Below are 21,935 nucleotides of genomic sequence, written 5' to 3'. Positions count from 1 at the left end.
GGAGGGGGGGATTAAGAGGGCTGCTAAAGTAATTCGCATATTGTCTGTGGGCTGTATAGACAGTGATCATCAGTCACCTGCTCAAACTTCCTTCACTCCTGCCTTCAGAAAAGAACCAAAGGTTACCCTGGGTCAGAGAATCTGGAAACAAATGAGAAGACATGCAAAAATCTAACTGCCAACTCACTGCGTATGTAGACAAAGTTATTCCCGCTGGACCACATGTCCTAAAAACCAAGACACTTTAATAGTCTCAAGAGAACTTGTTAAAATATATCACAGAACCGAAACAAGAAAGAAGCTTCAGGCTCTGCTTGCAATTACTGCAGTATTTGGCTGAAAACAGAAAAAGGACATTTGTTTTTTTCTTCAAGATACTTCTTTGCATCATAATAGCTGTCTCATTTGCACAAGCAAAACATTTGTTCCAAGCTGTACGTTTGAAAAAGAAAATATCAGCTGTTGAAAATGTCTTGGCTTTTGAGTGAATAATTTGGGTTGATAGCATTTCTACCTATTTCTTTTATACCAAACAGGAAAAGTACTAAATATACTAAGCATTATTAGTCTGTATTTTATTTTGAGCTACATTAAGGGCAAAAATCTAAACAAATACTCAAATTTTTATTCAGAACCTTTCGGATGGGACACCTTGAACTTTTTACAGCCTTAATTTTACGTACCTCTGCTACTTCTGACCCACTATAACACAGAGAGAGGAAAAGTGCTGCTTTATGTGGTGTTTACTGAACACACACAGTCATATAAAAAGAGGGAAAAATTTGGTAAAGATATGTCCGAAAAACTATAAAATCTTAATTTTAAAATTTAGAAAGAGGTGAAGCACAAGTTATAGAAACCACATACTCCTCTGGTTACCCAAACAAAGAGCAAAAGCAACCATAATTTCTGGTTTTGTTTTTTAAAAAAATAAGAATGAGATGACGGTGAGGAGCAGAGCTATTTCTTGTTTGCACATGGAAACTTTGAAATATTTCTCAAAAGACTAACTCTGAAAAAGAATATATATATGTATAACTGAGCCACTTTGCTGTATAGCAGAAATTAACACATTATAAATCAACTATACTTCAATAAAACTTTAAAAAGACTAACTTTTAAATAGTTCCAAAGGAAAATGTTACATAGGAGAAAATAAGACTACAATATAAAATGACTAATTACATTTTTTTTAAAGATCAAAAGTTTAGATTTTAAAACCCACTCCCTTAAAATTTTAATTAGAAGCTAAACCATACACTTGTGCGCGCACACACGATGTAAAATAAACCACCATTCAAAGAAGCAGCTAACAGTGCCCAGGATAATTATATTTAAAATCTATTTTTCACTTTAATCTTAAGAAGAAAGTTCCTATTCATACAATTTATGTCTGAATTACCAACAAAGAAAATCTAATATGCCAGTTCTATCAATTATTCATAATCAGAAATGTTTTACAAAGTTGTGAAGGAAATGTCATGTTACCATTGAGTTCCACCTGGAAATTAAAGCTGTTTCCATGAGAGGCAGGGGGTGGGGGACCCAAATAAATTGAAGGATTTTTATCAAGAGAAGAGTTAAAATGATCACTGCCAGGATATGGTGCCACTAGACAGGAATGCTTGGCTACACCTTTCTGATTCTAGGTTTTCCCCTCCTCTGCATTTCCCTTTGGACCAGAGGAATTCCTCTATACCCCTGGGATCCTGCAACTTTATACTCTAAGCATCTGGAAGCTTGCTGCCCTCTTTCTTGGTTTGTATGGTCACAAATGCTTAAAGAATTAGACTACAAGATGACACTTCACACTAGTATGGGTCATTAATTTGTAATCAATGATGCATAAATCTGAAACTACATTAAATAAAACTAATTCATTAATGTTTCAGAAATTATATAAATTTAAAGTTTAATTTATATAGTTAACTTTAAAAGTATTTAAGTACCTTTAAAGCCAGGTAGAATGGTTTATAATATAGCTATATTTATAAAACAAAACAAAAACCTTTGAATATCCCACAATATTAGAAAAAAAATAACATTGGGTCAAATTTTTAAAAAGAATCCTCTGCTTCTGAATTTCCCCAATTTCTCAGAAGACTAAAAACCTACATTTATCGTGTTTATAAAACAAAATAGTAACCTATTTGTTTACAAACTTTCCCAAATAAAGACAGGGAAAAGAAAAGTTTTTTTAAAAAATCATACATAGCCTTTAAAATAACAGGTGTCCCAGTTCTGATGCTAAGTTGCTGGATTCCAAGTCTTGTCCTTCATGTATTAAACATGTGGACTTTAATGAAATGACTGGCTATAAATCCCTATGACTGTATATGCCAGAGACAAAGGAAGGGCAATATGAGAAGAAACCAATAGTTAACCAATAGTTTACTGGGCATTCCTAAATTTCTATCATTTACTTAGAGAGAACTAAGTATGAGATACAAAGGGAGGGGGAAAAATCGAAACAGAGAACAGCAAGATCAAATAAATTTTGCAAGAAAAAAATCTACAATGAACTTTGTTTTAGTTTACCTGACTCAGCCTTAAGTTGCCAAGGACACAGCAGCATACATAGTTCTTTCCTCTTTCTCACCAGACACCCTGTGCAGGTCTCTAGAATAAATCTGATGAGCTGTGACAGCACCAACCAGAAGTAAAGAGCTTTGAAAGACTGTAGAGTCATTAACAAGAGCCAAGAAAGGAAAATCTAAATAAACGAGGAAAAAAAGCCACTCAGCTTGCTTTATTTTCTATTGAAGGTATGTTTCTCAGTGGATTTTTATACCAATGATAGGCCTGATAAGAACTTAGCTGTTTCTGATTATAGAAGTGTTAACACCAGCAGAAAAACTGTTAGGAAAAGTTTTAAAGTAAATTAAACCTTATTACTATTCTTGAAAGGAAAACCAGTAAAGCTTAAATAAGGTTTTTAATGTAAAGTCAAATAAAGTAGCACTCATGGAAGCCTCACTACATTTCTTTAAGAAACTATGCTAGTGAATTGTCTTTAGTCATTAATTATTTGAAAAGGTTTTATGTGCTGCAGTCTAAAAAAAAAAAAATTGGAAAAGCAATTAAACAAAGGTCAAAAAACAAACATTTCCAATGTGTTCAAGAAATACTCAAAACAAATGAAAACATAGATTTTTTTAATTCATAAAATTCAATTGATTTAATATTATTTGTGCCTTTTGAAATTATTTAATTCTAAGGCCCTTGAATTATTTAATATTCAAGTCAAAAAATTTAATATTTCTGTACATTTTCTTAAAAGGCCATAAATAACATTAAAAAGCAAATGACCAAGAAAAGGTTTTTACTTTTATGACAAAGGGTTGATATGTGCAATAAATGAAGCACTCAAACAAATCAACAATGAAAGGAACACTCTAAGAAAAAAATGGGAGAAGACAATTAGGAAAATGATAAAGGAATATTAATGGCCAAAATACATGGAAAGAAAAAGATTCAACCTCACTAGTAATCTAAGAAATGAAAAATTTTAAAATAACATTTTTTAAATTAGCAAAAATAAGAAGATAATGCCCAAAGTTGACCAGAGAAGGAAAAAAACATTTTCACCCACCACTGAGGGGGAGTGGAAGTGAGTATAGCTTTCTGAATGACAATTTGTCAGCCTTAGAAACGTAGCCTCTGACTCAGCAAACTTATTCTATGTAGATAATTAGAAAGGTATGCAAAGATATATTCTTCATATCATCTAGTTTAATAACATAAATGTTGAAACATTCTAAATGCCAAACAAAATAGATATTTGGTTAAATAAATTATGGTATAGTCATATGATGGAGTAAAAAAACAAAATTGAATTTGTAGGGATATATTTCACATAGGAATACAGTCACAAGACAGCATGAAAAAGTAGGCAAGAAAGTGGAATATGAAGGATAATCTGTCTTCAAACTGAAACTGTTAATTAAAGATACAAATGTAACATACCAATACATTCTTGTTTAAAAAAAAAGGCCACAGATAAAAGCAAAAGTCCCCATTACCACTTCCTTTACCACCCTATACCCCTTTTCAGAAATTATCACTATGACACCGATTTGATATACTGTATAGCCTTTCAGATCTTTTCTGTGTATTTATATACATATACCTACAGTTAAATATAGAAATACATAACTACTTGTTTTCTCTTAACTTAATGGTATTATATTGTATGTATGGGGGGGTTGTTTTTTTCAATTAATACATCTTGGAGAGTTTTCTTTCTTAGTACAGGAACACTTTCATTCTTCTAAACTGTTCTATATGATTTTAAAGAATAAATACACCATAACTTAACATTTTTCTACTGATTTGGCTATGTGCGTGTTCTTAAGGTGCATGTGTAAAACAAAAAGAAAAAAAGGCACTATGAACCCAAATATAGATAAAACTGTTTGCCATGGTTATCTCTGCACGCTTTTCTCAACTTTTTCCTTTGAACATTACTTTTCCTATTAGAGTAAAATGATTTAAAACTAATAAAAAATAATTTAAAATATTTGGCTTTCAAGAATATATCACATTATATCTAAGAAATGATACTTATATATTATAGCTGCCATTTAATGAATGATATATTGGCTAAAGTAAATGTTTTCTCTACTCAAAAAGAGTATTTCACCTAGTGTAAGCAAGTACAGTACTAACCCTATTAATCTCTCTGCAATTAATAAGCAATGCTTGAAAAAAAATCAAAATGAATCATATATGCAACGTTAAGTATCAACTAACAATCTTTAACCATACTTTTCCCAGAATCCTAAGGTTCTTCTGGGGACTTCTGTGAATCTTTACAAATCAGAATGTGGCACCAGTGGGCACATCTTTGTTTCTACTCTGCTGTTTCCAGATTCTACCTTGTCATGGGTTGATTTATTTGTATTCAAAAAGTAGTCATAAATGATACTACAAAGCTAAGGTAACCAAAACAGCAATGGCAGGGCACAAAAACAGACACACACCAATGGAACAGAATAGAGAGCCCAGAAATAAACCTACACACCTACGGTCAATTAATCTATGACAAAGGAGGCAAGAACATACAATGGAGAAAAGTCTCTTCAACAAGTGGTGCTGGGAAAGCTGGACATCTACATGTAAATCAATGAAATTAGAACACTCCCTCAAACCATATACAAAAATAAACTCAAAATGGTTTAAAGACCTAAATATAAGACATGACACCACAAAACTCCTACAACAGAAGATGGGCAAACATTCTCTGACATTAATTGCAGCAATATTTTCTCAGATCAGTCTCCCAAAGCAAAAGAAATAAAAGAAAAATAAACAAATGGGACCTAATCAAACTTAAAAGCTTTTGCACAGCAAATGTAACCATCAACAAAACAAAAAGACAACCTACAAAATGGGAGAAAATATTTGCAAATGATGCCACCAACAAGGGGTTAAGATCCAAAACAAAGAACTCATGCACTGAACATCAAAAAAACAAACAACCCAATCAAAAAATGGGCGGAAGACTTAAATAGACATTTCTCCAAAGAAGACATACAGATGGCCAACAGGCATACGAAAAGATGCTGAACACTGCTAATTATTAATGAAATGAAAATCAAAACCACAATGAGGTATTGTCTCACACCAGTCAGAATGGCTATCATCAAAAAGTCTATAGGGACTTCCCTAGTGGCGCAGCTGGTTAAGAATCCGCCTGCCAATGGAGGGAACACGGGTTCGATCCCTGGTCTCCCACGTCCAGGAGGCTGACACATGCTGTGGAGCAAGTAAACCCCTGCGCCACAACTACTGAACCTGTGCTCTAGAGCCCGTGAGCCACAACTACTGAGCCCACTTGCCACAACTACTGAAGCCCACGTGCTCTAGAGCCCGTGCTCTGCAACAAGAGAAGCCCACGCACCGCAAAGAAGAGTAGCCCCCACGTGCCGCAACTAGAGAAAGCCCGTGAGCAGCAACGAAGACCCAACACAGGCAAAACTTAATTAATTTTAAAATCTATTTTTAAAAGTCTACAAATAATAAATGCTGAAGAGGGTGTGGAGAAAAGAGAACCCTCCTACACTGTTGGTGGGAATGTAGATTAGTGCAGCCACTATGGAAAATAGTATGGAGGTTCCTTTAAAAACTAAAAATAGAGCTACCATATGATCCAGCAATCCCACTCCTGGGCATATATCTGGAAAAGATGAAAACTCTTAATTCGAAAAGATACATGCACCCCAATGGCAGCACTATTTACAATAGCCAAGACATGGAAACAATCCAAGTGCCCACCAACAGACAACTGGCTTAAGAAGATGTGGCATATATATATATATAATATTACTCTGCCATTAAAAAGAATGAAATACTGCCATTTGCAGCAACATGGATGGACCTAGAGATTATCATACTAAGTTAAGTCAGACAGAGAAAGACAAAAATTGTATGCTATCCCTTATATGTGGAATCTAAAAAATAATACAAATGCATCTATATACAAAACAGAATACAGACTCACAGACATAGAAAACTCATGGTTACTAAAGGGGAAAAGGGGGGAGGGATAAATTAGGAGTATAGGATTAAGAGATACAAACTATTATATATAAAACAGATAAGCAACAAAGATTTATTGTATAGCACATGGAACTATATTCAATATCTTTTAATAACCTATAATGGAAAACAATCTGAAAAAATATATATATATAACTGAATCACTTTGCTGTACACCCAAAACTAACACAGTATTGTATATCAACTGTACTTCAATTTTTTTAAAGTACAAAAACAAAATGAAAAAAAAGTAGTCATAAAAAATGCTTCACAATGTCAAATTACTTGTGGCATTTGAAATCCTTAATAATGATAAAACAGTTAAATTATAATATCCAACATTTAAAATTTTTCAAAATGAAAGTAAACAACTTATCATTTGTATCTGTGTGGTTTTGCCAAGATTCAACAAAACCCACACCTAGAATTATCAGAGTGAAAATAAAAAACATCAAAGATGACATGAAAATATTAAAGTAGCTAGAGAAAAAAAATGACATTACAGTCAGAGGAAAAATAGAATGACAGCTGAACTGTCAACAGCAATGAAAATCAAAAGGCAAAATAATGATACCTTCAATGTGCGGAAAGAAAACAGCTGTCAACTTAGAATTCTACACCCAGAAAAAATGTCTTTCAAGGAAGGAGGTGAAATAATGACATATTCAGATGAACATAAACTGAGAAAGCATGCCACTAGCAGACATTCACTAAAGGAAATTCTCAAGGATCTATCTCAGGCAGCAGAAAATTAATCCCAGATGAAAGGGATTAAGGAGGATTCCTACTAAGGAGGAATAAAGAGCAAAGAACATGTTGAATATGTTGGTGAATATCAACAAATATTGATTACTTAAACAATAATAGTAATAGTTTATAAGATTACAAAAATATATAATTAAAATATACAACAGTAATAACATGAATTTGAAGGGAGTAAATAGGTAGAGTATTCTAAGTTCCTTTTATTGTCTTAGTGCAGAAGAAAGATATTAATTTCAGACTTCCTTGAAGAAAGCATGTTAAAATTCCTAGAGCATTAAAAGAACGGAAAATACAGTGTATAACTTCCCAACAAGAGGAGAACAAATGGAATAAGAAAAAATAATCCAAAAAAGGATAAGAAAGGAAAACAAAACATAGAAAAGGCAAGACAAATAAAAAGCACAAAATAAGATGGCATACTGAAAACCCGATATATCTGTGATTACAATAAATAGAAATAGATTAAAAGCTCCAGTCAGACTGGCTGACTGGCAAAAAAATAAAAATCCGACTATTTGCAAGAAACACATCTCTTTAGATTAGGATAGATAAAGGCTGAACATTAGAAAGAGAAAGAGAGAGAATAAGAACACCAACCAAATAAAAGCTGGTATAACAACAACAAAAAGCTGGTATAGCTACATTAATACAAGATAAAAGCAGACTTTTAAGCTAAAAAAACAAAGAGGATTACTACAGAAGGTTCAATGGACCAGAAAGTTATGAGAGAATTCAAATTTGTACACACCTGATAATGGAGCCAGAAAACAGAGCATAATGTAAATACTAGAAGAACTACAAGGAAAAACAGACCCATGATCATAATGGAACCTATAGGGGAAAAACAATTCGAATAAAAGCAAACTTCTCATCAGAAACCATGGAAGCCAGAAGGAAGTTGCACAACATTTTTAAAGTGCTGAAAGAAAACAACTGCCAACCTGGAATTCTATATCCAGCAACCACCTTTCAAGAATGAAGGGGAAATAAAGACATTCTTAGATGAAGGAAAACTAAAAATTTGTTGCCAGCCAACTTACCCTAAAAGAATGACTAAAAGAAGTTCTCTAAACAGAAAAAAAAAAAAATGATAAAAGGAGAAATCTTTGAAAACCAGGAAAGAAGAACGAACAACTGAAAGGACAAAACTGTGCATAAATACAATAGATTTTCCTTCTCTTCTTGAGTTTTCTAAATTATGCTTTATGATTGAAGCCAAAATTATCACACTATATAATGCCACTCTCAATGAATATAGAGGAAATATTTAAGACAACTATAAATGGTAGAGGGTAAAGGAATATAAATTGAGGTAAAGGTTCTAAATTTCACATTAACTGGTGAACTGTCTAGTGGGGTAAAGGACAGAGGAGGCATATTTCAGAAAGTATTGAAGTCACTTTTTTTTTTTTTTTGCGGTACGCAGGCCTCTCACTGTTGTGGCCTCTCCCGTTGCGGAGCACAGGCTCCGGACGCGCAGGCTCAGCGGCCATGGCTCACGGGCCAAGCCGCTCGGCGGCACATGGGATCTTCCCGGACCGGGGCACAAACCCGTGTCCCCTGCATCGGCAGGTGGACTCTCAACCACTGCGCCACCAGGGAAGCCCTGAAGTCACTTTTTTAAAAACACTTTGCATCTCCTATTTACTCCTCAACTTTCTAAATCTGGTTTTTCAAAGAAGTCTAGCAACCATGCTTTTACTTATTTAAGACCACTAATGAGCTCTCTCTCTTGAGTTTTATGCTGCATTTGATAGTGCTGAATACTTATTTGCTTAAAATCTTTCCTCTCCTGTTGTTGGGGGAATCAACCTAGTGCTTTTCCTACATTTATATACTTTTTCTCAGTGTCCTAAATTGAATTCTATCATCTACCCATCTTTTTTTTTTTTTTTGCGGTATGCGGGCCTCTCACTGTTGTGGCCTCTCCCGCTGCAGAGCACAGGCTCCAGACGCGCAGGCCCAGCAGCCATGGCTCACGGGCCCAGCCGCTCCGCGGCATATGGGATCTTCCCGGACCGGGGCACAAACCCGCGTCCCCTGCATCGGCAGGCGGACTCTCAACCACTGCGCCACCAGGGAAGCCCTACCCAGCTCTTATTCTTGTGTTTCTCAAGGTTCAAACCATGTACAGTGGAAACACCTGAGCCCCACTGCGGACCTACTGATTCAGAACCCCTAGATGTGAGCATCAGGATATCAGCCTTTTAACAAGCTCTCCCAGGTGATTCCAGTGTGAGAATTATTGTTTTAAATGTTGACGCACAAGGTTCTGTGGTTGATCCGCCTCCACCTGTTACACATGTATAAATAAAATCACACCCACTGCTATCAACAGGATGTGTAAGCTGCCCACCTCCACACCAACCCCCCCGCCAGCACCTATAATCCCACCTGACACAAAGCGTATTTATTTGAATGAACGTGATGATTCTCAAACCTGCTTTGTCAACCAAGACCTAACTCTTTTAGGCTTCATACCTGCATGTACATCCATCCAATGGACATGTCTACCTAGATGTCCTAAATTACCCTGAATCAGTTAGGATTAAATTCAGCTAACAGTAACAGAAAAGCCTAAAACAGTGGTTTATATAACACAGAAATTTTTCTCTCTCAAATAATAGTCTGGAATAGGCTAGTATAAAAATTCTGCTCCACAAAGTTCTCAGAGACTCTGGCTCCTTTCTGCTTTCCACTTCGAAATGCCTAGAATGTGGTCCCCATTTCATAAGCCAAGATAGAGCTCCATCCAAAACAACCACATTCCTAGCAGCAGGACAGAAGCAAGAAGAAGGAAGAGAGAACGGTACATTCACTTCTCTGTAATACACTACCTGTGCTTTTATCCCACTGACAAGGACTTAAGTCTCACAGCTGTAACTAACTGCTAAAAAGGCTGGAAATCTAGTCTTTATGTCAGGCAGCCAAACTGCGTTACTAAGGAAAAATATAGGGAGACCAGATACTCAAGGACAATATCATTCTGGGCTACACATTCCAAAGTTACCATGTCCCAAATTGAACTCACCAGTTTTCAGAACACACTGTGCAATTTCACACCTTTGTGATGTGTCCACCCTACCTTTATCTCCATTCTGCCTGGCAAACTCCTTCTCCTCTCTTAATACTCACATCATGTGTCTTTTTGTGAAGCTTTCCTTTACCCAACCACCTTTCCGCCAGCCTAAACAGACCGGGGGTCTTTTGGGCACCTTCATATCTAGCATACATCTCTAGTTTTACACTGCTAATTCTGTACTGTATTTTTTTTTAAAGTCTATCCCTCCATTCATCCCTCTCCCACTAGAAGGTAAACTTCTTGAGGGCAGAGACTATGCCTTACTTTATTTATTTATTTATTGGCCACACAACAGGGATTGTGGGATCTTAGTTCCCTGACCAGGGATTGAACCCATGCCCCCTGCTGTGGAAACATGGAGTCCTAATCACTGGACCGGGAGGGGATTCCCATGCCTTATTTTAGTATCATATGCACATAAATCTGTATCACACTAAATTTTACAAAAATCAACCATTAACATCTCTTTCCTAAAATTATGGGAGCAGGGAACCAAAGAGGTACCTAACAAAAAGATCATCATGGTATGTAGTATTGTAGTATAATGGGATGTGTTAAAAGTTCCAAATTACAGAAGATTCTAATAGCAGTTACAAGAATAATACGGCTATGTGCTCATACCTAGCCACTGCCCTCCTCCACCACACTACCTACTCATTTGCTACACCCATCTTTTTTTTCTGGTGTAAATAAATAAATTTAGTGGGGTAAATTTTAAGTATGTTTACATTTGATTCCACTTATAAGTTTACATTTAACTTAGGCCAAATGATTGGGTTCTGTGCTTAGACTCCACTTACATCTCAGCAGTTATTCCATCACAGAAGACCAGGTTAGGCGTGTCTATGTCCTTGGAAGAGTCAAGCAAGAAGCTTCAATATTTTGATGACTTTTCTTTGAAAGAAAATATCTAGACTAGGTGACACTATATTCAACTTAGGAAGCGCAGCATTACAACTGATAAACACATGACGGAAATAACATACTGATCTATGATGGCTTCCACAGTCAAAAATTTTTACGGACATGTAGATTTTACTTAACACTATCAAAGTATCAATTTAACTTGAAAAAACAACCAAAATCATGTAAAACATGTATATAACACTTGTTATGCCCAACCTTTAAAAAACTATCTTCAAGATACAAACAATGGAATGCCACATGCAATTTTAAATAGAATATCAACTATAAAGGTACCTGAGCACCCCAAAATGTTTCTAGCAGCAAGGCTTCAATAGTCTAAGTGTGACTTGTAGCTTTGTCCATATTCCCCAGTGTGGACTGTCAATTCAGACCACGATGTTGTGTTGGCCCTCAAAAATTCTAATTGTAAACTTTTACCTCCAGTTCTCTAACCTGGACAGTACCCTTGCTGTTCTGCCTGGTGCTCCTCAGTTGGACATGAAATCCTACCCTCAATGCCAAGAGCAGTTAGATCTAACTTCAAGAAAATAAAAGAACATGTATTAGTTAGTTATTATCTTACCATAAGTTCCTGGTGGTTGTAATACATCTCCTGTCAGGCGACACCACCCAACTGGGAAAATATCTCGACAATCATACTTGCACCAATAATCAAAAGCTCCACTCCAGCCATCGAATGTGATATAAACTTCATCTCCTTTAACATTTCCAATAGTTGCAGGGCAGATCAGATAAGGGTTCTTTCTGTCTATAGCTTCAAGTTTCATTCCCACTTTAAAATTATTTAGAGGTGGCTTTGGTGGTTCCTACCAAAACATTAAAAAAAAGTTTTCATTGTTAAAATGTATTAAGAAGCATTTGCTCAACTGTATTCTTACAACCTTCAGCAACCAAAAATTAAGCTTCATGTTTATCAATTAAATACAGGAAGAAACAGTTCTCACAGATTCCTCTGAAACTCTGCTCTACAATATCTCACTTACTCTGGAGCAGAGCCAAGAACCTAGAAGAAAACAAAACCAGCCTGATAGTCATTCATTCATTCATTCACTCAAGAAGTATGTATTATATACTATGTACCAGGAATTTAGCATTCGTAAGTGAACAAAAATATCAAGATCCCTGTTCTGGTGGAGCTTATATTCTAGTAGTGGTGGTAGCAGGGGTAGGGGAGCCAGATAGGATGAAGGGGAGGAAGCAATAACAAGAAATTTTAAAAGAGAGTCAAACAAACCTAAAAATATAAAAATTATAGGGTATTTTGAAAGATAGTAAGTCCAAAGAGAAGGAACAGCAGCAGGTAATATCCAAAAACACCCTCAAAGTATAAAATGCAGATACAAGAACATGAAAGTCACACAAGTCTGGGGTCATTTATGATAAGCAATCCAGAAACAAATATTTAAAAGTATTCCTTAAGGACTTCCCTGGTGGTCCAGTGGTTAAGAATCCACCTTCCAATGCAAGGGACACGGGTTCGATCCCTGGTCAGGGCACTAAGACCCCACATGCCGCGGGGCTTGCCCTGCTCTACAGTCCACGTGCCACAATTAGAGACAAGCCCACACGCCACAAGGAAGAGCCCGCATGCCGCAATGAAAGATCCCACGTGACACAACTAAGACCTGACAGCTGCCAAATAAATAAATAAATGTTAAATAAAAGTATTCCTTAGTTACAGAAAGTTAAAGCATGCAAATGCTAACAGGATTCTTAGAAAGACCAAGTGCTATGTTAAAAGCAACATCTTTTTTTTTTTTTCAATTTGCTTTTTATCCTAGTAAATGGCACCATCAGCAATCCAATCACCCAAGCCAGAAACGTGGAAATGGTCCTAGACCTGTGGTTCTCAGCCTGACTGAACATTAGAATCACCTGGAGCCACACTGCCAGCGCTACTGATTAAATCAGTCTAGGTGGGGCCCAGGGCATGTTTTAATTGCCCAGATCCAAGGCTGAGAACCACTACCCTAGATGCATCCTTTCCCCCTAACACAATCAAAGACCACAACCTGCCAATTCCACCCCCTAGATCTTTAGAATAACGATATTGAAAGTTAAACCTTCAGGGGACTTCCCTGGTGGTGCAGTGGTTAAGAATCCGCCTGCCAATGCAGGGGACATGGGTTCGAGCCCTGGTCCGGGAAGATCCCACATGCCACGGAACAACTAAGCCCACGCACCACAACTACTGAAGCCCGCACTCTAGAGCCCGAGAGCCACAAGAGAAGCCACCGCAGTGAGAAGCCTGTGCACCGCAACAAAGAGTAGCCCCTGCTCACCACAACTAGAGAAAGCTTACGCCCAGCAACGAAGACCCAACGCAGCCATAAATAAATAAATAAATAAATAAGTTAACCTTAAGGAGTGCTTATTATATATACATAAAAAAGGTAACCTTCAATTGTTTAGTATACGCCAGGCACAGTTTAAATATTTTCCACATATTCATTTAATTCTCACAACAATCCTATGAAGTCAGTGCAATTATTATACCCATTTTACAGACAAAACTGATGCACAGTGGCCTAAGACTATACCATAAGTATCAGAGCTAGATTTTAAACTTAAATAGCCAACTTTGTGAAACACCCTACACCCCATCATCTGCTGGGCCAACTCCAACTCATCCACACTTAGAAGCCCAATTCTCCTGGTCTCTTTAAGCCTTCCCTGACCAATGCCTGCCCACTCCAAGGCCCACCAAAGAGGTGCTCTTGCCTTCAACTATGAAACTATTGTTAAAAATGTGTTCACTCCTCTGGGACTTCCCCAGCGGTCCAGCGGTTGAGACTCTGCCTTCCAATACAGGAGGTGTGGGTTCAATCCCTGGTTGGGGAGCTAAGATACCACATGCCGTGGGGTGTGGCCAAAAACTTAAAAAATAAAATGTGCTCACTCCTCTATGAGACAAAGGGATTCTTAAAATCAAGTACCACATCTTTTACATATTGTTATTTCCAGCACAGTACCCAACAGTAAGCATTTTTTAAATGAATGAACCAAGGAATCACCTGGAGAACAGTAAATGAGCTCTCAACTAACTCTTTCACCAAGATATAATTTTAAAAACCTATCTGGTAGATTGGTTCCTTTTAAAAATGCCTCCTTTACTGTAAAGCAATTATACTCCAATGAAGATGTTAAAAAAAAAAAAGAAGCCTCCTTTAAACCCATCTCAACATCCCATGCTTTCTCTGTTTCCTTTAGCCTTGCAATCTGAAAATTCCTTAATTCTTAGCCTTCAAAGTCCTTTTAATTACATATTCTTAATATGATTCTTAAAACCACCCTGAAGGGCTTCCCTGGTGGCGCAGTGGTTGAGAGTCCCCCTGACGATGCAGGGGACACGGGTTCGTGCCCCAGTCCGGGAAGATCCCACCTGCCGCGGAGCGGCTGGGCCCGTGAGCCATGGCCGCTGAGCCTGCGCGTCTGGAGCCTGTGCTCCGCAACGGGAGAGGCCACAACAGTGAGAGGCCCACGTACCGCAAAAAAAAAAAAAAAACCCACCCGGAAAGTCAGCAGGGCAAAAGTTAGATTGATCAAGGATCAAAGTATTTGATAAATAGCTGGTAAGTAAGAAGCAGAGTCACATACTGACACTTCATGAAAGGGCCAAAGGTCCGTTATCAGTTATTACACATGGAAAGAAGGGGGCGCAGATTTTACAAAGTATAACCATGGAGGTTGATATATTTGTGCTAGACATTCACAGAATGCAAAAAACATTCAAGACACATATAAGGATCACAGGGCCTTACACTGTCATTCAACAGAGTAAGAGTAAGTCTTTCCATAGCAAAGTAAACTAGATCAAATGGCAATATACATTTCCTGCTACAAAACAGATTTAAGACAGTCATGACAAGAGAAACAGAACTAATTTTAAAATTCAAATGTATAACCTAAAAAGAAATCCCAATATGACAGTATGTTATCAATGTCCCTATTGGCTGGCAAGTAACAAAAACCAGAAAATGATTACAGACAAAATGCAATTTATTCTCTAAAGATTTTCATGCTGTTTATTAATTCTTCTAAATTTCATGAAAATTCTATCAAATTTTCTTACGTAAGTACAGCCATACAAATAAATATTAATAAAGCTCTAGGAGAAAACAAATTTTTCTTTTAAAAAAATCAAAGGAACTACTGTTTTAATAACACAGTAAATGAAAGGACTTTATCTCAAAACAACCTCCTTCCAGATTTAGGTAACTGGCAAAATGGTTCCCTCTGCTGTCCACAAAAGGTAATGATACAAAGTTGCTTTAAAATGTGTTGTTTTTTTTAAATAAATTTATTTACTTATTTATTTATTTTTAGCTGCATTGGGTCTTCGTTGTTGTGCGCGGTTTTTCTCTAGTTGCGGCGGGCAGGGGCTACTCTTCGTTGCGGTGCGCGGGCTTCTCATTCCGGTGGCTTCTCTTGTTGCAGAGCATGGGCTCTAGGCACGCAGGCTCAGTAGTTGTGGCTCACAGGCTTAGTTGCTCAGCGGCATGCTGGATCTTCCCGGACCAGGGCTCGAGCCCTAAAATATGTTTTTAAAGAATACAGTTCGTGGGCTTCCCTGGTGGTGCAGTGGTTAAGAATCCGCCTGCCAATGTAGGGGACACAGGTTCGAGCCCTGGTCCGGGAAGATCCCACATGCCGCGGAGCAACCAAGCTGGTGAGCCACAACTACTGAGCCTGCGCTCTAGAGCCCACACGCCTAGAGCCCGTGCTCTGCAACAAGAGAAGCCACCGCAGTGAGAAGCCCGTGCACCACAACAAAGAGTAGCCCCACTCACCGCAACTAAAGAAAGCCCACGCAGCAACAAAGACCCAATGCAGCCCCCAAAATTAATTAATTAAAATATATATAGTTTGTCATCATCCATTCTTGAATGACTTCCTAAACACAAAGATATAATTTGCGAAAGCAATAGCTAAAATAAACAAGGGATCATTCTCTTTTACTGTAAGAAAATGATTCTGTTCTAGAAGGTGGCTAGCAAAGAATGGCCTTTTAACCTCCCTCCTTGCTTACCTACAATATGGTTCTCCTTACAGGCTACTTTTTCACATATCCCTGTGACTGAAGCCAGTCTCAGCATTACCTACATTACCCTTCTGCCTGGAATATTTTTACCCTTGTAGTCTCAAGGTTCATTCTCTCCCTTTCTCCACATCTTCACTCATATGGCAACTTCTCAGCAAGACCTTCCTGGCCAACCTATCTAAAATGTCACCCTCCCTTCTCCTTAGCATATACAACTATCAAACATAATACACATGTATTTATTATGGCTTACTATAAATTTATCAAGCTAGAAGGTAAGCTCCATAAAGCCTGGAGTTTTTTATAGCTTTGTTTACAGCTACATTCCTAGAGTCTACCTGTGATCACAAACTCCTATCCTTAATTTCTACTTCCTTACTTTTAATCAATTACTTCTTTGACCTCATCAAGAACTGTAGTCCTTTAACCTTCATTTATTCATTTACAAATATTTACTGAGTGCCTACTAAATGCCAGACACTACTGAAGGCTCTTGATATGTATTAGCTAGCAAAATAAAAATCTCACCTTGCAGTGCTCACATGCTAGTAAAGAGAAAGATGAGGAACATAATAAGTAAAATATATTCTATGTTATATATGATAAGTGCTTTGCAAAAACAGAGAGAGAGAGAGAGAGAGAGAGAGAGACAGAGACAGAGAGAGAGACAGAGACAGAGAGAAGAGCAGAGTAAAGGGAGATCCAGAGAGCAATGTAGGGGAGGGGCTGTGCAACTGTAAACAAGGTAATCAGGACAAGCCTCATCTGGAAGGTGACATGTGAACAGAAGCCTGAAGGAGGTGATTATTAATCATGCAGTTATCTAGAGAAAGAGTGCTCTAAGCAGAGCCAAGGCCCTAAAACAGGAGATGTGTCTGAAATATTCGAAGAACAAGGAAGCAGAGTGTGGCTAAAATGCAGTATGCAAGTGGGAGGGCAGTAGGAAACGAGGTCAGAGAGAAAGTGAGGGGTCGTATCATGTAGAGCTGTGGAGGCCACTGTAAGAACTCTGGCTTTTACTCTGAGTAAAACAGGGAGCCCCCTGGGTGGTTTTGAGCAGAGAAGTGATATAATCTCACTTTTTTTTTTTTTTTTTTGCGGTATGCATGCCTCTCACTGTTGTGGCCTCTCCTGCTGTGGAGCACAGGCTCCAGACGCGCAGGCTCAGCGGCCATGGCTCACAGGCCCAGCCGCTCCGCGGCATGTGGGATCTTCCCGGACCGGGACACGAACCTGTGTCCCCTGCATCGGCAGGCGGACCCTCAGCTACTGCGCCACCAGGGAAGCCCCTCACTTATGTTTTAAACGGAATACTTTGCTTGCTGTGTTGACTACAGACTGTAAGGTTATAAATAAAGAGATCTATGAAGAGGTTACCACAGTAATCCAAGTGAGAGCTAAAGGCAGCTTGTTCCAGCCTGATAGCAACGGAGATGGCAAGAACTGGTTGAATTTCAAATATATTTTGAAGGTAGAGCAAATAGGGTTTCCATATGGACTGGATGTAGTATGTGACAGAAATAATCACCAAGGTTTTTGGCAGAAGCAAATGGAAGGATAGTTGCTACTCCCTGATATGGGAAAGGCGGCAGGTGGAGCAGTTTGACATGTCTGTTAGACATCCAAGTAGGGATACTGAGTAGGTAGGCTGGATATACAAGTCTGAGTTGGGAGCAAAACATCTGGAGCGGAAATATAAATTTGAAAGTCACCTGCATACAAACTGTATTTAAAGCCAGGAATTAGATGAGATCACCAAGGAATTAATACAGATCAGAGTTTCTCGAACATGACACTACTGTCATTTGGGACCAGAACATTCTGTTGTAGGGGCTGTTCTGTGCAGTGTAGGATGTTTAGTAGCATCCCTGATCTTTACTCACTAGGTATAAGTAGCACCCACATACACACACAGTTGTGATAACCCAAAACGTCCCCTGTTGAGAACCACTGTATAAAGAAGAGAAGAGAGGACTTCCTTGGTGGTGTCCAGGGGTTGAGACTCCGCGCTCCCAATGTAGGGGGCCCAGGTTTGATCCCCGGTCAGGGAGCTAGATCCCATATGCATGCTGCAACTAAGAGTCCGCATGCCGTAATGAAGATCCTGCACACAGCAACAAAGGTCCCACGTGCTGCAGCTAGGACCCGGCACAGCCAAATAAATAAATAAATAAATTTAAAAAAAAAAAAGAAGAGAAGAGGACCAAACACTCTAACATTCTATCACACCCGTTCACGTCCAGGTTACAGTGCATCATATCACCACTTTCTTCTCAGCACCCCAAACCAACTTATCCCCTTGTCCTTGTTCTGTTACCTCCAAACCTTAGTTCAATATCACCATCCACTTTACTATTTATTCTCAGTTTCCAAGCACTGCTGGAGAAAAGTCCCACATGCTTATTACATGTAGTGCTACACATATTTAGTCTTCATCCTCAGGTGAACCCTCCAAAATACTGTCATATGTCCCTAGGTCGATCCCTCTCCCATCCCACATGGCACCTATTCCAAACTTTTATCATTTGCCTTAAGACCAATAATGTTTCCTCACTATACATTCATTACTTTATTTGTTAACTGACTTTCTCCTAAACCACAGAGTAAGCTCTCTGCCTTGGTGTTGGAATATAGTAGACTTTCAATCAATGTATGAATCCTTCCCTCCAGCCTTTGTCAGTTTCCTATTTCACAGTAAATCGAGGCCATCAGGAATGAACTCTATCAATATTCTGCCCCCACAATTACAAATTTAACTCTATCTGGGGACACTTTTTAGCTGGTCTTCAGCTCTTGCTAATGTAACTGATGAACTTCCTATCTACCAAATAGTCAAGAATCAGCTTTCCTTTTAACTGACCTCTACTAAGTACCTGATATGGGTACTTATACATCATGAAGGTGAGTGGGTATTTCTCAAGGTTCTAAACTTGACACTCTTCTCTTCTCCTTCTATATATTCTCTTTGGACTAGCTCATTCATGCTCAAGGCTTCCACCCCTACCATTTAAGCTGAAAACTCCCAAATCCACGTACCCAAGCCAAACCTTATTTCTAGGTTCTAAATACTTTATGTCTAATGTCTGGTGGTAGTCATTCCTCCTCAAACTTCCCAGAGGCACTTCAACATGTCGAAAACTAAACCTATCTTCTCCCTCTCTATGTATTCATCTTCCTGTACTCCCCCATCCTTTCTTTATTCATCGAACAAACAAGTACATACCAGGACGTATGATAGGCACTGCAAATACAAAGCCATGTTAACTTTTCAAAACAAACTCACAGTCTAGGAACCAAGAGACAGTGAAAATAATAATATAATCCAATAACCACAAAGACTGAGATATGGGGGACTTTCCTGGTGGCGCAGTGGTTAAGAATCCGCCTGCCAATGCAGGGGACACAGGTTCAAGCCCTGGTCCAGGAAGACTCCACATTCCGTGGAGCAACTAAGCCCATGCGCCACAACTACTGAGCCTGCACTCTAGAGCCCGCGAGCCACAACTACTGAAGCCCGCGCGCCTAGAGCCCGTGCTCCACAACAAGAGAAGCCACCGCCATGAGAAGCCCGCGCACCGCAATGAAGAATAGCCTCTGCTCGACGCAACTAGAGAAAGGCCCGCATGCAGCAATGAAGGCCCAACACAGCCAAAAATAAATAAAGAAATAAATAAATTTATTTATTTTTTAAAAAGACTGACATATGCACAAGGTGCTACAGAAGTATAAGAATAGAGAGGCAAAAATAGGGAAGGTATCCTGGAGGATTTAATGCCTGAAATGAATCTTAAAATAAAAATAGGAATTAACCAGAGATAATCAGCCTAAAAAAAGAAATATTGTATGGACAGGCTATTATAAGCAATTCAGAACATAAAATCCAAAGCAAGAAGTGGCAACTGTAAACCAGAGAGATCACAGAGCACCTTAAAGGCCATATTAACAAACTTATACTTCATCCTGAATGCAAATGGGAACTTCAAAGGAGTTTTAAGTATGGAATGATGTGATATGGCTTCTGTATCAGATATTTCTAGCAGTTGTGTTTAAGGGTGACAATTATAGGCAGTTATAAGGCTAGTTGAACAGTCTAGGCAAGAGGAAAGCCTGCACAAGGGGCAGTGGTATTAAGGTTAGAAAGAAGAGACACAACAAAGAAATAATTAGCAAGCTAAGTAGGTGGGCCTTCCTAATTAATTGGCTATCCAGAGGCCAGGGTCAAGGAGGAGTGAGGATTTAAGATGGCTCCTGGCCAAGTTCCAAGCTTGGCTGAAAAGAGCACCCCACAAATCAGTAAGAGTAAGAAAAGAAATCCAGTAGAAAAAAGGCAAAGGCTATAATCAGGCGATTCACAGAAAAATAAAAGGCCATTAAACACATTTTAAAAGTTCAATTTCACTGGTAATCACTTCAAGGCAAACTACAATGGGATACCATTACCATTCCCACCTCCAAAAAAAGATTTACAAAATTTTAAAAGATAGATAATATTCATTGCTAGTAAAGGTGTGGGAATATGAATATATCTATACACTAATACTGGAGCATAGTTTGGAACACCGTTTTAAGGTGCAATTTAACAGTATATTTCAACACTTAAAGCATACATTCCCTTTGAACCAGGAATTCTACTTCTAAGAATGTAGGCATTCACACTTATATAAAAAGTTCTATATGAACTATAGAACATTCTATAAGAATGTCCACTGTAGATGATTTAAACAAGAATATGGAGACAACCTAAACATCAATCCTTAGGGAGAGGTTAAATCACTTATGGTAATCCATACCACAGAAGAGTACAATACAACCTAAAATATATATGAAACGAAACGGAAATTTCAAAAAAATCCATATTTTAGGGGAAAAACTAAATCACAAAATATATTCCAATTTATGTTTAAGAAATAAAAGCCCATATATGTTTGTGAATGCACAGATAAAGGTCAAGAAGAACATTTTGGAGAGAACAGTAGAACGGAGGAATGGACGGGATAAATGGACACTCATTTTTCACTTTAGTTAAGTATATAGTTTGATTTTTCCCCCCACACAAAGGTAAATTACTTTTATAATATTAAAAATGAAAAACATAATGTGACATGCGGCATGTGACTAGCTGATAAAGCAACTTAATAAGTAAAACAGATCCAGTGGCTTTTCTAAAGCCACAGCCTAAGCTAGTAAGTATTTAATAAAGACTACTACTAAACATCTCTTTTGTTGTTAGCTATCCTCATATATGCTTTACACAATGCCCAAAGGGATTGCATTCACCTGTGCCCCTTGCTGGTAGGGCAAGCCCACTTACAGCATTCATGCTGCTCAAACCTATACTCCAAGATTTTTTCTTTGCAATGCGGGAATCATGTCAATTGACACTGCACATCTTTATATCTTTAATCTTCTTGAAAAGTTTTTAAAACGTACAATCAATGTTTACCATTCCTGATATGAATGGCTGTAATAAAATTTAAGTGACTGAGAAAACAATGAGGACAGACAGTGAGAAAGAAATATTTTGACCCGTAATTTAACTAAAACTTGGCTTTCATTCATTGTTTCTTAACACAGTGTACT

At 38.0% G+C, this 21,935-nt stretch overlaps 1 protein-coding gene across 1 annotated transcript in view; it reads right to left on the bottom strand.

The window, feature by feature from the left end:
- The window catches only part of SCML2 (Scm polycomb group protein like 2), an 88,514-nt gene that overhangs the window by 33,719 nt on the left and 32,860 nt on the right, over window positions 1-21,935 (bottom strand). Inside the window, exon 7 of the mRNA XM_022565492.2 lies at window positions 11,877-12,120. Coding sequence (XP_022421200.2) covers window positions 11,877-12,120 — 244 coding nt within the window. The remainder of the gene's footprint in view (window positions 1-11,876; window positions 12,121-21,935) is intronic.

Source organism: Delphinapterus leucas, chromosome X, assembly GCF_059928025.1.
Source record: "Delphinapterus leucas isolate spDelLeu-1000000601 "Yukka" chromosome X, BTC_Dleu_Yukka2, whole genome shotgun sequence".
Lineage (NCBI taxonomy): Eukaryota > Metazoa > Chordata > Mammalia > Artiodactyla > Monodontidae > Delphinapterus > Delphinapterus leucas.
The sequence above is the reverse complement of the archived record's forward strand: the minus strand, read 5'-3'. Positions and strand labels throughout refer to the sequence as shown.